The 19,736-nt window shown below is 45.9% G+C and overlaps 1 protein-coding gene across 1 annotated transcript; it reads right to left on the reverse strand.

Annotated features, from left to right (window-relative positions):
• Window positions 1–607: 607 nt before the first annotated feature.
• Window positions 608–19,525, reverse strand: msrab (methionine sulfoxide reductase Ab). The gene is made up of 6 exons (XM_088399889.1): window positions 19,357–19,525; window positions 16,887–16,955; window positions 16,683–16,802; window positions 14,847–14,951; window positions 6,631–6,737; window positions 608–1,183 (listed from the first exon to the last, which is right to left on the reverse strand). Exons 1-6 carry the CDS (start codon window positions 19,523–19,525, stop codon window positions 1,010–1,012), a joined length of 744 nt encoding a protein of 247 aa, XP_088256015.1. The 3' UTR covers window positions 608–1,009.
• Window positions 19,526–19,736: the final 211 nt, after the last annotated feature.

Consider the following 19,736-nt stretch of genomic DNA (forward strand, 5'->3'; position numbering starts at 1 on the left):
AAGTTAAGGAGGTCATTAATTTGCACACACGCACAAAAATAAAAAGACGACAATGTGCCAAATCAAATTAAAGCCAGGTGGTGGAGAGCAGCTAGCTGTCCCGACCACATACCTCTCGATGCGGTTCCATCAAGCAAGCCACAGTACACACACAGGCGTATGCACACACACACTGCCGCATGCAGACACATGCATAAATATCTGTCCCAATACGAAAATAGGCCCCGAGAGGCTGCACCTGCACCTGTGCCCCAGTCCACACCTACACACAGGTGTCAGGATGTGACACGCACACACACACCCACACAGAAAGGGAGGGGGAAATACGAGAGCGGCGCCAAACAAAACTGCGGCTGACCGAAAGGCTTATTTAGCGATACGATCTGTGTGTGATTTTCATTTTTAACCAGACTGTGGGGCTGATTTGTTTAAATGTACATATGTGACAATAATGCGTGTGTTCATCTGAATGAGAAGATATTTCATACTTGATGCCGTACACCGCGTGAATGTTTGCTCTGGTGACTCATTGCACTAAATTAAACGAGGCAGCGCGGGTGATGAGAATTTCACAACCGGATGGAATTCACCCCGACAGCAGACATAATTGTGTCATTTCCAAATTGTGATTTATGTAAATAATAGTCAACCATGGTGGTATTTCAGTTATTGTGATGTCTTATAGCTACTACCCAAGACAAAGCAATCAATCATAACTACATTATTGCTCTATTGAAAACAGACTAATATCATTTCTATTAAAATACAATCAAGATATCAATTATCCACGCCATCTGGTTCTTCAGAGTGAATGTTAAACATATGTCGCCATCGTGTGGAGTAAGGCTGTTACTGCATGTCAACTCCTCTCTTTGTCAAGGAAATAAAATTTAAATGTATCTTACGACCTCAAGAGTGTGAAATAAAAATCCGCCTAAGTTCAGAATTGGCAGTTTCATTCAAGGCCTCAATCACGAGGGAATTAACCTTAAATCATCTGTAGCGTGCCTTACACCTTATCTTTGCCCGCTCGGATGGGGCAGGAAATGCCAGTGCCTTTGAGGCCGCAATAACCTTGAGGTTTTTTCTGGAGGTACTGCTGATGGTAGTCCTCAGCGTAGTAGAACTGCTGCAACTCCTTAATTTCGGTCGTGATGGTGCCCATGCCCTTTGCCTCCAGCTCCTGTGGATAAAACAAAGGTAGGAATAAAAAAATGGATCAAATGTATTGACTGACGCCATTTTGAATTGTGGTAAAGACACTAAATGTATTGATAAAATTACAAAGTACCTCGAAATTCCCACGAACCTATACAAATGTTAAATTCTGTTTGATACCTCTACATCACTTTCATTCCATGTTATCAAGGGCAGCAAAAAGTTTGTGCTGAGTGACAGAAGAAAGGAAAATGGTTCTCTTTCTAGTGCAGTGGTTTCCTCGCCGCGGGACGAGGCATCATCGGCTCTCTTTGTTGTGATGCACGTTGGTGCTTACACTTTCCTAAACACCTTGAGAGGAACCTTCAAACGCTTTTATGGTCTCACTAAAAAGGGCCGTGTGATTTTTTCCGTCGTATAATCATCACTTCCAGGCGTCTACGGATCAAGACGGAAAGACAACAGCAGGTAGCCCGAGTCCAGGTCTTCACACATCAGAAAATCTTTGGATGTGAGGAACCTGGTCTTCTGGGCTATCCGATTAATCAGTTGGGCCCTACAAGAATGCTCAACAGATCCTCAAACAAATTGGCATGAAGGTAGTTGCCGTCTAATGTTGTCCACAAGGGGGCAGCGTGGTACTTGATATGCAAGCCACTTCCGCAGAGGATTCTCCAAATCAAAAGCGGTGCACCCTGCAGAGAGGCTGAAGCAGCAGCTGACCTCCAAGTCCTCGGCAGCTGCCTGCTACAATGTGAAGGCTCTAATCCCCCCGCGGGGGCGACCGCTAGCCAAATCCCAGCGCACGAAATATCAGAAGAGACGCGCGTTTAGCATTTTTAGCGGCGTGACACAGCAGCATGTGCTACATTAAACAGCATGCTAGCATAAACGCCGCTATGCTCGCCGTGGCCTAATTAACCACTCATCACCACGGAACTACTGTGGTAGTGAACCCTTCAGGGCAGGAGGGTGGGGGGCTTGCAACATCCAAGCTACATCAACCGCTCCCCCCCCGCCTTCACCTAGCTTCCTCCATGCTCCATCCTACAGCAGTCACAACACGGCAGCCATTTTAGATCTATAAATCAGAATGCAGGACGTCACGCCGCCGTGGCTAACCTGACGTGGCTTCTCTCGCTCCATTGCAGCGGCAGCGAAACATTGCGTGCCAATGAGACGTCGAGATCTTTGCCTGACAGAAGCATAATAGTGTGTACGGTAATGTCACAACAGGGATAAGTTGGGACCTCAAGAGTGTGAAATGAACATGCGCAGACATGGACGGAAAATGTTACGCTTCAGAATGGCCAAGATCAATTTCGGGGTCCCCGACCGACAAAGACAATCAGAGGCATAAAGATTCTCATGCCCTCATCGAAAGGTTGAAATCTGATTGGATAAAAAAAAAAAATACAACATCCACATATGTGTACTGGACACAGAGACTGTTCATATATGCAATGATTTGCACAAAAACTTAGCTTGTAAATCTACTTAAGTGCTTCTGACTTGTCATCACTGTGTATCTGTATCAAAGAATGCACGTTAAACTGCTCGTTACGAAAAAAATAAAGCGCACACGCTGGCAAATAAAAAGAGTAACAAATGTCTTTTGAGAGTTTCTGGGGAGTGAGGAAAAGGCCAAATGAAGAGACCAAAGAAAGCCTTCATCTTAAAAAGTCAATAGAAGAGAGTGAATCTGTTTATATGTGCCCTGCGGCCTAATACAGGATATAAAAAGTCTACACACCCCTGTTCTAATGGCATGTTTTCCGACGCACTAACAAAAATAAGAACAAGATAAATGATTTCAAAATGGTTGTGAGCATTAAAAAATCTTTGAGAGGTGAAATAAAAATTAAGTGATGTGGTTGCAAAAGTGTACACACCTTCAAAACAGATACACACCTAGCACTCTGATTGAACCCCCCCAAAAACTTCAGGTCTATTGAAGCAGGGTTTTTTTTGTTGTTGTTGTTCAAATTGCAGCTTTTGAAAATCGCTTTAAATTTGATTAATAGTTGGGTCATGTGTATGTGCGACCGTGCCTGTGTTTCCGATCTCGCCCCGGCCCAGTCAGCCTCCTTCGTGCCTGTCGGAAAGGCTCCCCCGTCAAGGACACGACCGAACGGGTGTATTTCTACCCGCGTTCCCCCTCGTTCCGAGCGCCGCTTTGTGCTACGGAGTTTTCGGCGCTCTCCAGCCAAGCAAAAGAGAATGCGAACGGCAGTGAGAGCTCGAGCCCCCCTCTTCCACCACTACCACAGACCCCTGCAACACAAATAGGACGTGACACCCCGAGAGAGGGCGGAGGATGCGGAGAGAGAGTGCAAATGTACTCGGGTCCTACACCCCACTGTGCTGCTGACTTCACCCCCCCCCCCGCCCCAACCCGACCTCCCTTTCCGCCCGCCTTCATAAGGCCGGCGGCCACACTTTGACATCGACTTTGTGACACCCGATGACTCATGGCGAAGACATTTGAAGACGGATATGACCTCAATTTGCCGATTTATGTAATCACGCCTCAGTCTAATCCCGACGCAGACGCTTATTGCGACGTCGCATATTTTTTTTTGGTTCACCGCGATAGGGACCGCTTGGCTGCTGTTGTTTTTTAAATTACATTTGTAAGGGACGATTATTTTAGCAACTATATCCATGTTCTAAAATTAAGATTTTTTTTCAAATGTTGCTTTTTCACATGGGGTTTAATAGGTTTGTATTGCAGCTTATTAAATAAATCAAATCATCCTAAAAAGGAAATTAAAAAAATTGAAGAGAAAAGAATTAAACAAATATTTGACTTAGACACCTCAATAGTCTCCTCAATTTTTTTAATTTTCAATCGGGGACCACAATTAAACGAGGTCGAAAAGGGGAAAGATTTTAGATTATTGTGAAGCAAAGCATGAGCGGGAGAGGAAAAAAAAAAAGGCTGTCGCATTGCTTGCTGGTAAGAAAAGTAGAACATGAAATTCTACCCTTGTGTGTGTGTGTGTGTATGTTTATGTGTGTATATTTACCCCCTTGCTTTTACAGTGTGGGTCAAGCACACGTGCCTACATTTTGTGAAGCTGCCGCCGCAATCACATACGAGTCCAGGAGAAGAAAAACGAAATAAACACTTAAGATCCCGTCGCCCCCTTTTAACTCTCGTGTTTAACAAACGTGAGAACTTTCGAAACAAGTCTCCGTGTGACCTTGTGCGGCTGAAACACTCACGCAGACATTATGCGCCATTTCAACCCCCCCCCCGCCCTCGAAAACCCCAATCCAAACCCCCACCACCTCCTTTCTATCTTTCAAGCTTATTAAGTTGCCTTATCGGAGGATACACTCACCCCTCCGAGGCCTCGCGCACACACGCGCAATGTGCAGGTTGGCTGGATAAAACCTATTGTTTGTACACCCACACACACACACACACGACGATGGCGGCTTCATGCCACCACCCTGCCCTCCTCCAAATCAACCCATCGCATCGTTCCTCTCCTCGGGCCTGGAGGGTGAAGACGGGGTGAGGATGAGTATAAGGGAGGGAAGCTGGAAAAGGGGGTGCGACGCAAGTGTGGGTGGGGAGAGGAGGGGGGGGCGCTCCGCCTTTGCGCTTGGCTCCAGAAGCCTTTGATGTTCTGCAAATTTCAAATTTCATTATAGAAGAACCCGCTTCTCCCCTCCCCCACTCTGGTACTTAAACAAGCTTTTCACCCCCCCTCCACCCAACCCCAATGCTGAAGTTAAGAAACTGAAAGCCCTGCAGAAGAGACTTTTCATATGGGTTAATTATTCATTGGGCTGGAAGGGTATGAGCCAAATGTATGTCTGCATGTGTGTGTGTGTGTGTGTGTGTCTGGATTTTTGTTTTTTGCCACGCCTGTCTTATCTCTGGCCTCACCCACTCGCGCTTGTCGCCCCATCGAATGCGCCCTTGCTTTTTTATTTTTTCGACAAGAAAGCGGGCGGCCTTTTCGTTTTTAGTCGCTCGGTGCCATTTTGGAAACGAGGGCGGGCGGGAGGCGCTAATGCGGCAAGTCGGCCATTTTACTTGCGCGCGCGTCGGATTTGCGTTCCCGGCGGAGCGCCGGTCGAAAACTGAAGTCGCTGACAGATCGGCGGCGTCAGCAGCGTCGTCGACGTCGCTGGCGGATGGAAAAGGGGAAGGCTGTCAGATGTTTGTAAATGTGTGTTTTGCGAACTAGGTTAGAGAATCTCAGACATCAACTGGGGAGCTGACAAGACGAGACGTTCCATACGAAGAGCCTTTTTGTCGCATATACACTACGAGCAGTACTTTGGATTTCACAGTGTAGGGGATACATGTAGAAATCCAAAATTTGGAGGGACGACCTAATTTTTTTTTTTTAACTCCTCCGACTAGACCTGGGTAGTACGGCTAAAAATGCATCATATTATAAGTAGGTGATATCAGGTGATAATTGTTTGTTTACATAATTAAAAAGAGGAAGTATTTGATGGATGGAAAAATAAAATCCAATAAAATCCAAATAACTGATAGTCAAAGTAGTTTTCGAGGAATGGTTCACGATCAGCTGATTGCCGGGGGGGGGGGGCATCCCCATCAGCTGATAGGTCGTCACTCTGATCTCATTACCTTCCTCTATTAATTCGCTTTCAATCACCTCCCACTGCCCCGGTCTCAGCTGCAACCCCTCTCTCACCTCCGACCCCTGCCCAAGGCCAAGGTTGGAAGGTTGTCGTCATGACAACCCCCCCCCCTTCCCACCAAGCCCTTGGCCTGTGACGGCTGACCCCGGAGTTAAAAGGACGGTCATAATTCGCTCCCCACTGATTACGGCTGAATGGCTTTTACGTCAAGCCGATGGGCGGATCAACGGAAAGATGGACCCGCTGGACAGATGGATGGAGAGAACAAAAGGGAGGGGGGGCCAGCCCGAAGTGTGCCGCTCCGATGACCTATGCCCCCCTCTCTTGTGTTCTTTCAGAATGAGGGTGAGGATGTAGATGTGATATACAAAACACAGGTGGCTTTGCTTAACTGAACGGCGTCCGAGTCGGAGAGGTCGCCACTCCAAAGGCGAGCCACTACATTGTTATTCAAACAAACGGGCCAACGGCGCGCGTTCGCTTTCGCCGCTGCACAAGCACACTTGAAAACCTGGCGAAATTTGCTCAACGGGAGCACAACAGCTCCATATTCAAAGTAAAGTGCGACTTCGTTTTGGCATCATTTAGTTGACGCTTCAACGTTTTATTGAAAAGAGACAAAAAAAAACCGTTTAAAATCTATATCAGTAATCTTATGATTGCTTGGAGATGGTGCCTTGAAAACAGTGGGTGGGAGAATACTGAAATGACCTTTGACCCAGCAATTTTCAGCTCAACTAAAAAAAATGATTTCAAATCAATACAAACTGAAAATGAAGCTAATCGAATCCAACACGACTCAAATCCCGTCAGCACCATTACTTTGTATTGTCTGCATACCTTTTGGTAGGCCACTTTGCTGTTGAGAGCAAGCTCCTCCTGAACGGCGCCGGAAGTGTAAATGACCGAACGGTACTGAGTCCCGACGTCGGCGTGCTGCTTCATACCTGCGTACACGGAAACACAATAGCTAGCATAAGTGCCACAATCATCTCGTAGGCATTTGCATCTAAAAGCAATTTTCACAATTATGTCATCATCCCGCATCTTGAATCGGCCGAGCCAAACGTTTTTCGGTGATCACTTTCGGCATTTGCGGTGTGCTGGTGTGGGTGGCTGCGCTTTCGTTTTCTTTGTCGTCTCTGCACGTCAACATTTTCATCAGCTTTACATCAGAGTGTTTCTGGAGGACCGAAGCAAAGGAGGCCAAAGAGCTGCCACGACTTGCGCGCTCTTCACAAGCGACGCAACTGAGCGGCTTTGACGTCCGTGAAAGCCTCGGCGCTTTATTTCGCACTCTTCATTCTCCTCCATATCATTCTTTTTTTCGCGCATCTTTACTGTCTACCTTCATTGTTCAACTGTGACAGCAGCTACAATATTTTTAAACATAACCAAACTTTGGATAGAAGAATCACAAGAGAATCAATAATCACGATAATGTATCTGCTTTATAATATTAACACAACACACACAAAAAAAAAAAAATTAGGCTACACTGCCAACTAAATTGATAACTTTTTATATTAGCTAGCCCCAGTATAGCATTAGCAGCACAATGCAGTAGGCAGTAGAATAAATAAAGCAATAAGAATATATGCTTTTGGCATTTAGCATTAAGCTAGCTCAATGACTTTTGTAAGGTGATGTTCTGGTTGGCTACACATATGTAATCCAGTTTATTTGATCAACAGTGTTTATATAAGTATAAAGTGGGATAGCAATAATTCCACTCCTACCTTTCCTATCAAAACCAGAATTTAAAAAGCCTGATTCTGTTTTATTCAATCATCAGCGCGGTTACTCCCCAATCAAAGCGGCTCGCGGTTAGCTCCGCCCACTCACAGCACCAGCCTCGCTTTTGATTATTCCAACTCCGGAACCAATCCCAAAAGAATTGAGTCCTCAAAGAAACACAACGGCAACAAACACAAGCCCTCCCCTCCCAAAAAAACAACCCAACCATCTCTCATGCGCTTTCTCCATTTTTAACAGCCCCCTTCGTTATTTTCACCATCCGTCAAAGGCAGCAGTAATTATTAATGAGAGCCTCCCTGTATCTCTGCATTATGCATGAGAGCCTTGCTTCTTGAAAGCATGGGGTAATGGGGGGGTTGAACCGAAAAAGGGGAGGGGCTCCCGGGGTCACACGCGCCCACTCGTGCAAACGGCGCACCGCCTCACGGGGGTCGCTGACCTCCACCCCGTCGAAATATTAATTAACGGTGCTGAAAACAAGAGCGTTCCAAAGTGGCCTCCTTTTAAACGGTTGACAGACAAACGGAATAAAGAATCAGACAGACGTCGTTTGAACCTGCCGGGATTGGTAGCAACGGCTCGGCAAGATGGTTCTCATTGTTTATCCTCGTCCTTCGCTCTTTTCTTCAGAGGCTTTTTAATCTTTCGAACCCCTCCGCGCCCCCCGCTCATTTCCAGCCGACACTTTAAAGCATGTGCACGTTTGAACCAAAAAGAGCAGAGGGGGGATCAAGTGCGAGGCCGCCTCGTTGATGCACTCGCAGGGTGCGCCTTTCTTCCAGAGACTCCTCCGCTGCTGCTGCTTCGACCCTCTTTCATCCCCCCCCCCCCTCCCCTACCCACCACCGTTGTATTTTTACGTAACGAGCCTTCATCCGCTAACAAGTGCCGGAGCGGGGATTAGCCTCATCTCGCCACGAAGCGTCCCTCCGGCCTACTCCTGCCTCTGGATTTCCGAGCGGGCCGTCCAGCGCTCGCACGGAAGTAGAACACGAGAAGACTGTAAATGAGGCAAATTAAAAACGCGCCTTATGTAACGGCCATCAAGAGAAGTTAAAGCCGGCCGGCGCTGTTTGGTTCTTTTCCATCGCTGGGTCACCTGCACTACTCGCCTCCATTTTTTTTTAAATCAATTCATCCGTCCAATTTCAATAGTGCTTAGCTTGCTTTTTTTTTTTTTTTTAGGTATACACAATTGCCTAAACAACAAATGTTAGCTTAACATTGTATGGTACTCAAACATCTCATTGGTGGAAATGGGATTATGAATCAATGTGATCAATCACCCGGGGAGTTTAACTGAGGTGACCCCGGTAGCAGCACTTGAAAAATATGACGTAGTAAAACACAAGAGCAAAAAGAGGCCTGATGGAAAAATCTAAGCTTGATGTCACATTTAGTGTCGTAACAAAGAGTCACAACCGGGTCGGGTAAAGTGATCAATGGTTTTTGGAGCGGGACCAAATCCCAACAAGTCTAATACTTGCTGCTTGTGTTCACATGCTATTATGTTTTTATATTTTGCTGATTATCTTATTTTGAATTGCTTTTTGCAAGGCTACAAAAGAAAATATAAATATTTTTTAACTTCTTTATCGATTTCTTTTTCCATTTCTTTGGAAATAAGTGTGCCAAGTATATTTTCTGCCCTGAACTTTGTTTCATAAAAAAAAAAAAAATTGGTGCTGTTTTTGTGACCTCTCTGTCAAAGTGTAGAAAAACTAGCTTGCAGGAATGTGTATATGTATTATTTGTATGTTTCTCAAAAATTGTGACTTGATAAAACTTTTTTGTTTAGTCAAAAACGGTATGTTGGCAAATTTGAAATGAATGCACGCCGTTGTAAATGTACACATAGTCATTCATTTTTGATTCTTTTATATGATCCTTGTGTGCTGCTCCCGGCCACTTTGCTGCTGTAAAAGCCCAGTTTTCCCCATTGAGGGACTAATAAAACCAGATTCTATTCCGCCATCATTTGCACTCTGGTGCAATCCAAATAAATGATGGGGACAAATGCTCGATGACTCTCTTGTGTTTTGTTGTTGTTAGTTCTTTTATGGTGGTGCGTTCGTGCTAGTAGGTTGTGCATTGCCCTGCGGTCCCGCTACGACTGCGTGTGCGTGCCAACACAGCCCTCTCTCTCCCTCTCTCGCCCTTCTCTCTCAGCTGCTATTTTTGCCCTCTTCTTATGTAAGCCGCCGCTGATGTGCTGGAGACAGAGGCAGAGTTTGGGATAGTGAGAGCATCCCCGGTGGATGCACACACGCACACACAAACACACAAACATGCGCATTTGCACGTGCAGCCTCTCTTTAAGAGAAGGCGAATGGGTGACAATATTCCAAATAGTCACGTGAGGCTAAGCTGGAGAAATGGCGTCTGTGTGTGAGATGGGAGAACCAAGTGTACGTCCACATCATGATCACTGTTGTTCCTTGCGTGCATTTTCCAAGACGGAGGCTCTCAAACGTGACTTCACGGTTCACAATTGGTTTCTTAGCATCGTTAGCTTGCGCACCCAAACTAGCATAATGCGTATTGTTCAGAACCACAAAACCGAATAAATAAAAAACATCCCAGTACGAATACTGTAAGAAATAACGATGAAATGCTGCAATATTTTTGCCGCACTTAACCACGGCTGATTTGGATTCGGCGTTTTGAGCAAAATTACGGCCCGACCGCCCTCCCCCTCCCAAATATATAAATGCGGTGGACCCAATCCAAAGTATTAATGTATTCCGATGGGATATAATTATCACTAGTTCTCAAGCTACCAAGGCCACTGATGTTTCTGTTTTCTTCAAGGGCATAGAAAGCGTGGAGCTTACTGCTAATTTAACCATTTTTTTTTAAATTTTCTCACGAAAACACATATCTTCAATCCTTATCTGTTCTTTTTGCTGCAAGGTGTCATAAACGGTGCTCTAATGAGATCTTTTCTGCTGTTGTTGTTTGTCTACGTACTTCCAAACAGATGTCTTTATAAGTTTAACAGAACCAAAAGGACATATAAAAGTGAACACACACACCCACACACACACGTGCCGGGCAATCTCCATAAATTACAGCCGTCAAGCGTGTAATAAGTGACACCTGGTAATGAGCACGCCATGTGGGGGTAGTGTGGGGATGGCAAGGGTCAGGGTCAAAGTTCAAGGTGATCTCCTTTGGGGTTTTCTTTTTTTTTTAAAAAAAGGTGGGGGAAGAGTCCCCTAAATTGAGGCAATGTGGTGATTCAGGGCGACACAGGGGGACCCCCAAAAGGGAATTGGCGTGTGTCGCAGCCAGCTGGGGTGAAGATATGATTATTGGGGAATATTCATGCTCATTTGTCCGGGACAACGGCCACCAAGTATGACTTAGCAGATGGGGTGATTGGTTTCTATTTTGGGATTGGATCCTTTTCTTGCCGCAATAATAGCCAATATGGGTTTGTTGCATTTGTTTAAAAAAAAAAAAAAAGTGCATCATCTGAAGCCCAGACTTGGCAGTTGGGATGCTTGAAATAAGTTCAAATGGATAACTTGGAATTGTAGCCCTCCAAAACAAACATAATTTGGATTAGCACCAAATCAAATCACACTATTTTTTAAAATAATAGTTTGTGTAGAATAAAAAAAACATTTGAAACAGCTTTACTAGGATCACAGCTAGACGTATTATATATATATATTTTTTTATTACTTCAACACCATTGGACAACGTTTTGAATGGCGGGTTTACAGATTAAAAGTCAATTCTAAGGATAATTAAGGACTTTATTTTGGAAATTTAAATTTTTAAAGCTATGCTGACACCCTGAAGATTAACCCTTGGGCATGAGTATAAAATTTTCACTGGTATTTATGCATTATTCACAAAGAACCTGAGGAAAACCTAGGCAAAAATATTCTTGCAATAAAACAATTTGGATCTGCAATTTTTATCTAGCTCCACAACTAAATGATGCTCATGAAACATGAAAGAAGATGAAATACACATTTGCTCCAGATTGCTTCATGTTCACATTGGCAGGGTGCTTGCGAACAAATCGGGGTCGAAACTATAATACGTTGCCAAACCGGTGGATTAGCTTCCGCGTGTATTTGCGAAGAAACGAAACCTCGTCGAAACAAATCTTGTTTTATTTATCGGTCAAAGTGTGCACGTATGTGCACGCACGATCAAACATCAAGAACGGTGAATGCACCTTCACTGACGCAGCATCAGTAAGTCATATCATAAATAGTACATGGCCTCAAAAAAGAGCGAGGATGGAGGGAAGACGAAGAAAAGGAGACAAAGAGGAGGAGGGGGGGTAAAGGCCTCGCTTGTTAAGATGAACAGCGGCGGGTGTGGAGGAGGGGAGCCGAGGAAGCGCAGGGATGATGTTGGGGGGGGGGTGAGGAGCTGGGAGGAGAGAGTGACTAAGAGATAAAAGAAGAGCGAAGGGATGCGAGAGTGTTTATGTGGCGAGCGGATGGCCTCGGGGAGCCGTCGACTCAACCGCGCCGCTCTGCTGACGGGCCGGGCCGCACGTTCGTTCGTTCGCTCACTCGTTTGCCTTGTGGGCCCGCCGCAATGAACGAAAGGGAAGGGGCAGGTAAGACAAGGCTGCGATGGGAATGGAGGATTGGAGGTAAAAAATAAATAAAAAAAAAAGTAGAATTGGAGCATGTTTGGTTGGGTTAAGGGAATAATAAGCTGATTGTGGAGCTTAGCGCAAAGGGGGATGAGAAATGTTGGAGCAGCTCAAAAAGATGTTCCACGGGGGAAAACATTGAGGGGATTTATTTTTTTTAAATCAAGGCCTTCTTATGAACTTTGAGCAATTAAATTGGGAATAAGTTGGGTGACTTGCCATCGCAAATATCAAACGGCGTTTCCTGCCTCCACCGCCGATGCACTTTGACACACCGATGTCACTTTTATGAGTTTGTCACCGTGCGCTCAAGTGTGAGGTTGCATTATTGAAGCGTCGTCATAACACGAGACATAAGGGAGCTTTGATTCTTTTTGTAGGTTGGTGGAATAAGAGGGGTGGGGGGGGGGCGAAGGGGGGGTCGTCTTTATGCAACATCCCAGAGAAGCCAGCGGATTGAGACTAGCGTTGCTGAATATGGAAAGAGGGCACACGGCAATGGCTGCTGGAAGTTTCTGATTGGCTGCTAATGTTGCTATCCGGGCCGGGATTGGCGGAGACGACGCGAGCCCCGACATCACGTTGTCGGGACTAAACCCCTTTGAACTGAGGCAAAGCGGAGCGGCGCACAATATCGAAACAGGCGGAACATGCATCCATACGTGCCAGCCGACGACAAAGTAAGTGAGGGTGGGCTCCCCCCCAGCTCCCCCCCTCTAGCCCCAAAATCACAAACTCCTGTCGTTGTATATACAAGTGATGAACTTCCTCCACTCTGCTATTCTTTTCCGAGTGCATCACTATAAGGTGGACGGAATAAATTGGAGCTTAAGCACGCGTGAAGGCACAGCCAGCGGGCCACATCACGCCACATTTGTCAAATCAGAGGAGTTTTTTTTTTTTTTTTAACCTCGAATCAGTTGTGGTGGGGTGGATGAATGTGAGGCCGCAATGGCGTAGTCGGGAAGTCAAAGAATATATACGAAAAATGTGACGTTCTTTCCTGTGGATTGGAGCGCATAGACAATAAATGGCGCCGGCCCTAAATAAAACATGAGAGGAAGGCAAGGCTGTGAGTCAGGGGAAACGCATGACTACATCAGCACGGCCCCCTTGGTGCGTCTTTGCCCACGGAGTCGACACACAACACAAGATACAACTCCAATGTAGCGCCGCTGTTTTGGGATGACCTTGACGACCCCTTCAGCCCCCCCCCTCCCTTCTCATCCTTGATTGCGTGACGCAAAAAAATATGAAAGTCATTTTATATTCACCATGTCGTCGACTAATGTCCGATTTTAAAATTTCTCATTTAGATCAATTTTAATTTTGGATATACAAATAGTGTAGTTGAGCCTCTGGAGTGGCTGAAGTGTGAAATTAAACTACCGAGTTAAGTTTTAATTATCTCAAGTAGGTTCTAATGTAAGTGTGTGTTTCTCCACCAATGACTTGAACAAACCGAATCATTTCTACGTAATGGCCGGTTTTGCCTCTTGCTTCCCTGAATGGCCCAACCTAGGCCACTGGTTTTGCTATGATTAATAATTTTAATCACTCGGGAGCAAATGTAACCAGCCAATAAAAAAACGCACATCCTGACAATAAAAGACCTTTATCCGCTTTAGTTTGTTCCGGAGTTGATGCGTGGCTGTATTTGGGTCATGCTGAATATGTAAGTGCAATCATGACGGACGCAAAACATGACGGCATGAACTAAAGTAATGTCACCGAGTACATGTGGTGTGTGTGTGTGTGTGTGTGCATGCTCGTGTGTGCGTGTGTGGTGACAAGCATGCCTATAAATCTTTGATTCAGCCCCCTCCCAGCTTGCGTCCTACCCCCAGCCTCTTTTTCGCTTCGCCTTTCCATTCCATGTGAGTGAGCAGAGTAGCTCTTTGCCTCCTCTTCCTCATCCAACGCTCTCCCAGTCCATTTTCCTTCTTATATCACTTCCAGTGAGCAGGACAAAGTTTTTAAGCAAACTTACTGCCCAAAAATTAATATAATTATTTTGTAACGGCACGATAGAAAAGTAACAACAATGCAAAAATGGTCGAAGCAAAAATAAAACAGAGAACTACATGTAGACAGAAAATATAAAATTATTTAAACTCATTAACATTTTCGTCCTGATGAGAAATCTTTGCCATTTATTTTAATGGGGAAAAACAGTCAAAAAACTACAAAATGAAAAACACTTGCAAAGGAACAACTGCTAATCTGGTTGAATTTCACTCTTTAAAACCAGTTTATTTCTATTTTAACCAGTTTTATTATTCTATTTTACAATATTATAATTAATAAATATGTGGTGTGATTTTGGTGACTGTAAGAAATAAATGGCAATTTAACATCATTTGAAAGGTCAGTTAAGGTACGACTGTATTTATATTTTAAATATTGACTCATATGTCATGTATATATGAAATTTGGAGGGGTGGGGGGCATCACGCACCACATTGGCATCTCTCCATGGATGGCTGGATGTCAGACACATTAACACTGTCTGCCATTGACATCCACCCACAGGACCCCCACCAGAACGTACACGTCTGGGCATCATCCTTCTGCTCCAATACGCTGCCCGTGTCCCCTTTGGGATGCCTCTAGTGTGCTTTGCGTTTTTTTTTTTTTGGGGGGGGGAATGTGTGCGTGCGAGCCCTCCTACCTTGTGTCGGATCGTGGTTCTCCCAGAAGAGTTTCAGCAGCTCCTCCAGACTTATTTCTTCAGGAGAAAAGACCACCCTCACCACTTCAGTGTGTCCTGTCAGACCTACAAGACAAAGCACACATCGAATTTAGACCTGCATCTAATCATTATTTGAATAATTGATTCATCTGGTGATTCTTTCGCCGATTAATCGATACCAAAAAAATCCATTTAACAATTAAGGCTCAAATTCATGTGCATCGATCTCACGGTCCCGAACCACGTAAAAAGCAAACCGGTACAGTGTAAATGTTTTCTTTTTTTGTCACCATCAGCATCACTCTTCAACATGTTCTCCATGTAGTTGTTTTGATCGGTTGTGTTTGATTGCGGCATTCACACCTGTCCAAACAAACTTCACCGAGGGGCTAAATGAAGCGTTCAATCTGAGCCAACTGTACGAGGCAGGTGCGAAAAAACGCCTCGAGGGAAGCACGCGTCGGGACGGATGCTGCAGTGACTTTGACAAAGTATCCTGTCCTCTCAACCCCCTGTAGTCAAAACTTTGTTTTTAACTCCCTTCAAACTGTCAAAGTCTTGAACTCCTCTGTTCTTTTATTTTTGTTGCAACTCTGCGAGCACAACCGTGTTCTCAATCCTGATTGAAATTCCAATGCTTGTAATTGTAATAAATAATAAATATATATTACATGTTCATCTGTCTTCCAATTGGGGCACATTTGGACAATTTCTCCTGCAGACCCAAAATGGCCGACTCCTTGTTCATTTTCCCCTGCAGATCCAAAATGGCTGACTTTTTGTTTATTTTCTGGCATTAAATGAAACTGGTGACAGAGGCAAATTTTTCAAAGGGGCCCTTTGCATCTAATATTCTTCCCTGACAACGACTTAACCTCTTTTGTCACATTACCATTTTTCAGTCTGCCCTTTAATCCTTATGTAGCTTTTACTCGCGGCTACCATCAGTCCCGTCCTTCTCTCTGACCGTTCCGACCGTGTTGTGTTGACAGCTCTTCACCGCGGCCGTCGTTCCGCTCCGTCACGGCCACTGGAGCGACGCCTGCACCTTCTCTTCCAGACGTTCTTTACTTCGGATGTTCTTTCCCGTCAGAAAGTTTATTCCCGCCCTCCCCCTCAAGCTCGAGCTGTCATCCAGCTCCATCCTATAGCTGACGCACAATCCCTTGAAAGGCTTTCGCTCAGAAAGTCTGCCAGCCAAAAGCTCAAAGCGCCTTCTTCGTCCTTTCCGTGTCCGATCCCACTTCGCCCGCCGTCGGGACGCCGCAGTCGCGCCTCTCGGAAAGCGGGAGGAGTTCATAATTAAAGCGTACCAAACAGAGCCAGACATCTTCATTTGAATTATATATCAATGCCCTACATGGATCTATTAGAATCTTGATGAGGAAGCGCACGCACACACAGGTAACGGGCATGTTTGAGGGCTTTGAGATTTCAGCTCGTGCCAAATGGCAATCTCGGGGAACGGTGATGGCGCTTCGTACGCGCTAACCTCTGCCGAGAAACGCCGCAGTACAGCGCAGAACGCAGCCGATCCGTACAAGTAGGTCATGGGTGGGTGGGGATGGTAGAAGGGAGGGGGGGGAGGGGGTACACGCAGCCCATCTGGAGCGGTGCATTCCGAGTTTGCCTGCAAGATGAAGGGAAGGCAGAGAGCAGACGCGAGAGCTATAACGAGTCCGACTGTGGGACTTTTTCTGGCGCATCATGCCGAACGACAGATCAAAAAATGATGAAGCGTCTCGCCGTTGCTTTCCTCACAAGAAATTGCGCTTGAAAGTCATCAGTAGCAAAACATCAAGGGTTAGCTTTTACCTGAGCAGACTTCTTCGTAGGTGGGGTTGGGTGTGAAGCCGCCGGCAAAGCCCACCTGGGTGGAGAAGACCCCAGAAACTCTCCAAAAAAGCCTCTCGGCACCCCAGAAACAACCCATACCTGCACAAACGTCAGTCTTGCTACGACGCCGTTCAATCTTGCGGGCGATTACTGACCGTGGAAAAATGTGATTGAAGCATTTACCAAACATGATCGTGCCCAGGCCTTGAGGAAAAGGCTCCACGGTGGTGTTCTGGTTGACTGCATGCTTGTCTGCGTTGGGAAACAAGTGTGGAAAGATAGAGGGAACAATTAACAAAAGCTTTCCACTTTATAAATAACACTTTGGATGCAAAAGGCCATCGCAACTGCCGAGGAGGGCTGAACAGGTCTGGCGCTTGGCTAATGGCGCTACATGGAATTAGCACGCTAAAAAAAAGTCAGTGCGCGCAAAGTAGGAGCGCATGTGATGTCGGCGCAGTCCACAGATGTGCGAGTGGGATTAGACTCGGCTAAGAAGACTGAGGTGACTTAGCGTGCAAATCTCCGCTAAGCGAGGCCCGGTTGGTACGGCAACCACTAATAGTCGGCAGATAAACAGGCCAATGGGTGCACTAAGAGCTTAGGCACACACCAATAATGGACACTTGCTCCAAGGTCAACGCCAGATAACTCTCGAGCTGCTTACAGAGACGTGATGGCAATGACCTGAATTAAAAGTTGAATGGAAAAAGATAAAATAGTTCCTTTTGTGGATGTTTTTATCCTGTAACAGCGGGCCAAAGACCTGTGCTTACTGCGCACCACATTTCAGATGAGGAGATTACTCAAAGCTTAACAACAGATTTTTTTGTCCAGTCTAGTCGTCCCCAAAGACTGAAAAAAAAATTATATTGGGATATTTTGTATATTGGAAACCTAACGAAAAATTCGTATGCTCGTTTGAGTGTTTTGGGTCATGCGATTCCCCTCCAATTCTGTAGGTGGCAGTACCGCGCACACAAAAACTTAGCCGAACTAAAACATTTTGCAACAATAAACTGTGATCAAAACACAAGCTGGAGCCTTCTGCTTTATGTTCTCGGTGAACGTAACAAGCCCACTAATGCAAATCTAACAAGCGGCAAAGTGATGACACGGGAGAAAAAAAAAAATGCTACTAAATAGAGCTGTTTGCAAGCCGCCCTGTTTTTGCTTCAGCCAGCTGTTCAGCATCTTCAATTTGCACGCCTTTTCCGTCATGGCTTCCGCTTTTCTACCCGACCCAAGCACGCAATCTGATTGTTCTCACAGCAGCTTTTGCAAGCGGGTGTATTGCCCCCTTCCCTCGAAAAGAGAGGCTGGATGAGGTCCAGGTGTTAAGCATTCCACCAAATACAAAATATTTTTTTGTTTCACTTGGAATAATTTTTTGTCTGTGCTTTTGTTTTCAAGAATATCCAAGAACCGTGAAATTTGCACGTCATTGGTTGTTGCCGTTAAACAGCAATTTGCGCCGAATCAAAATATCAGATGGTGACCCGCGGTCCAGGGCAAAACAATGACCAGTATTTTTTATTTTGTGATATCATGAGAATACCAAAACGGGTGACGGCAAGGTTGATTTCCAGGCTGCTCGTTTTGTCCACCCCCCCATACCTCCCCCAAGAACGAAAAATCCATTCCCTCTTAGCCCTTCCCAGCTTCTCACAGGTTGGCAGCGAACTAGGCACGAGTCGTCGGAGGAGGCTGAAGCTTTATACTGGTGCCAACTACCGTCTGCTGCATGGGAGGATGGGAAGGGGGGGTGAGGGGGAATAGGGGTAACAAGGGGAGGGGAGGCAAGACTGGGAACAGCCAAATGAACAAAACAATGTAGCTGCGGCTTGCTGTTATGGCTCATTTGTCAAACTCCGTGTCTAGTGAAGTTTTTTTTGACTTTGAGAGCCGCTATTGTCTGCTTTCCAGAAGTTCAGTGAGCAGGGTTGCGTCAGAAGTGGTCACAATAAATATGGGCTATTAGTTGGATGGCACAGGACTGAATTGGCTCATCTAGGGAGAGTTTGGTTGAGAGTTGGAGCCCAACCTGGTGTGCCCCTACCATGTAGCAATCTGCTGGATGGTTTGCGCCAAGGTTAGCGAGTACATAGGAAAGACGCTAGGAAGGGAGGAGGAGAGCAAATGAACATCTTCAATAGAAGGGGTCTTTATTTTAAATTCGAGGGGGTGCATAAGTACAGAAAGCGATAATTGAGCGTGCTTGCAAACAACTCCCACCAGGGCCGCACTCAAATAAACTAAAGCTGCCCCTGCCGTGAAAAGAGGGTGGAACAGATTTGCGCCATGCGGCGTCTCCGAGCTGCTAGGACAGACGGCGCGGGAACGTATGACGGGGCGGAGCCTTCATGCGCGTAATGCCCAGATGGGCCCTCTGGAACCGTCGTCCCGTGATGCACTTTGGCGAGAAGAAAGGCAGGTGATGACGAGGAACGCCAGCGTCTCACACACCGCGACACGTTTGATTCTAAGAATAAATCGTAATTTTGTGGGAAGCGAAGAAGCTCCATGTTTCCCATGATCGTTTAAAGTGAACACATACCAGCAGCACATTTAAGTGTCTGGTCGTTATTTCTGCCAAAGTTGAGGCACAACAAAATCCACCACCACCACCTCACCTTGACATGACATTAATTACCTGCGACAGCCATTTTCTCCTGTCGTCCGGCGAGGGCGCACTCCCTGCTCGGCATCTGCGTCTTATCTGACATGTTCTCAAGCCTCGGCGGACACAAATGTAGGGGAGCCGGTAGCGAGACGGCAGGGAGAGACAAATGGCTGAGCGTGGCACACTTGCGAGCAGCCATAGCATGAGGGTGGGGAGGAGGGCGTTGAGGGCGAGGGCGGCCGCTGGAAAGCGCCACGGATATGAATATTCATGGCGCGTGGGCTACGCCGTGCACCGCATAATAACGAGTCAAGGGGTTAATATGACTCTGGCACAAAAGCCTACGCCACACCGCGTGCGGGAATGAAATTAAATTTAAATAAATATCGGCGGTGGCGTGCATGCAAATG

Source organism: Syngnathus floridae, chromosome 16 (genome assembly GCF_059516105.1).
Source record: "Syngnathus floridae isolate MCC-2025c chromosome 16, RoL_Sflo_1.0, whole genome shotgun sequence".
NCBI classification, from domain to species: domain Eukaryota; kingdom Metazoa; phylum Chordata; class Actinopteri; order Syngnathiformes; family Syngnathidae; genus Syngnathus; species Syngnathus floridae.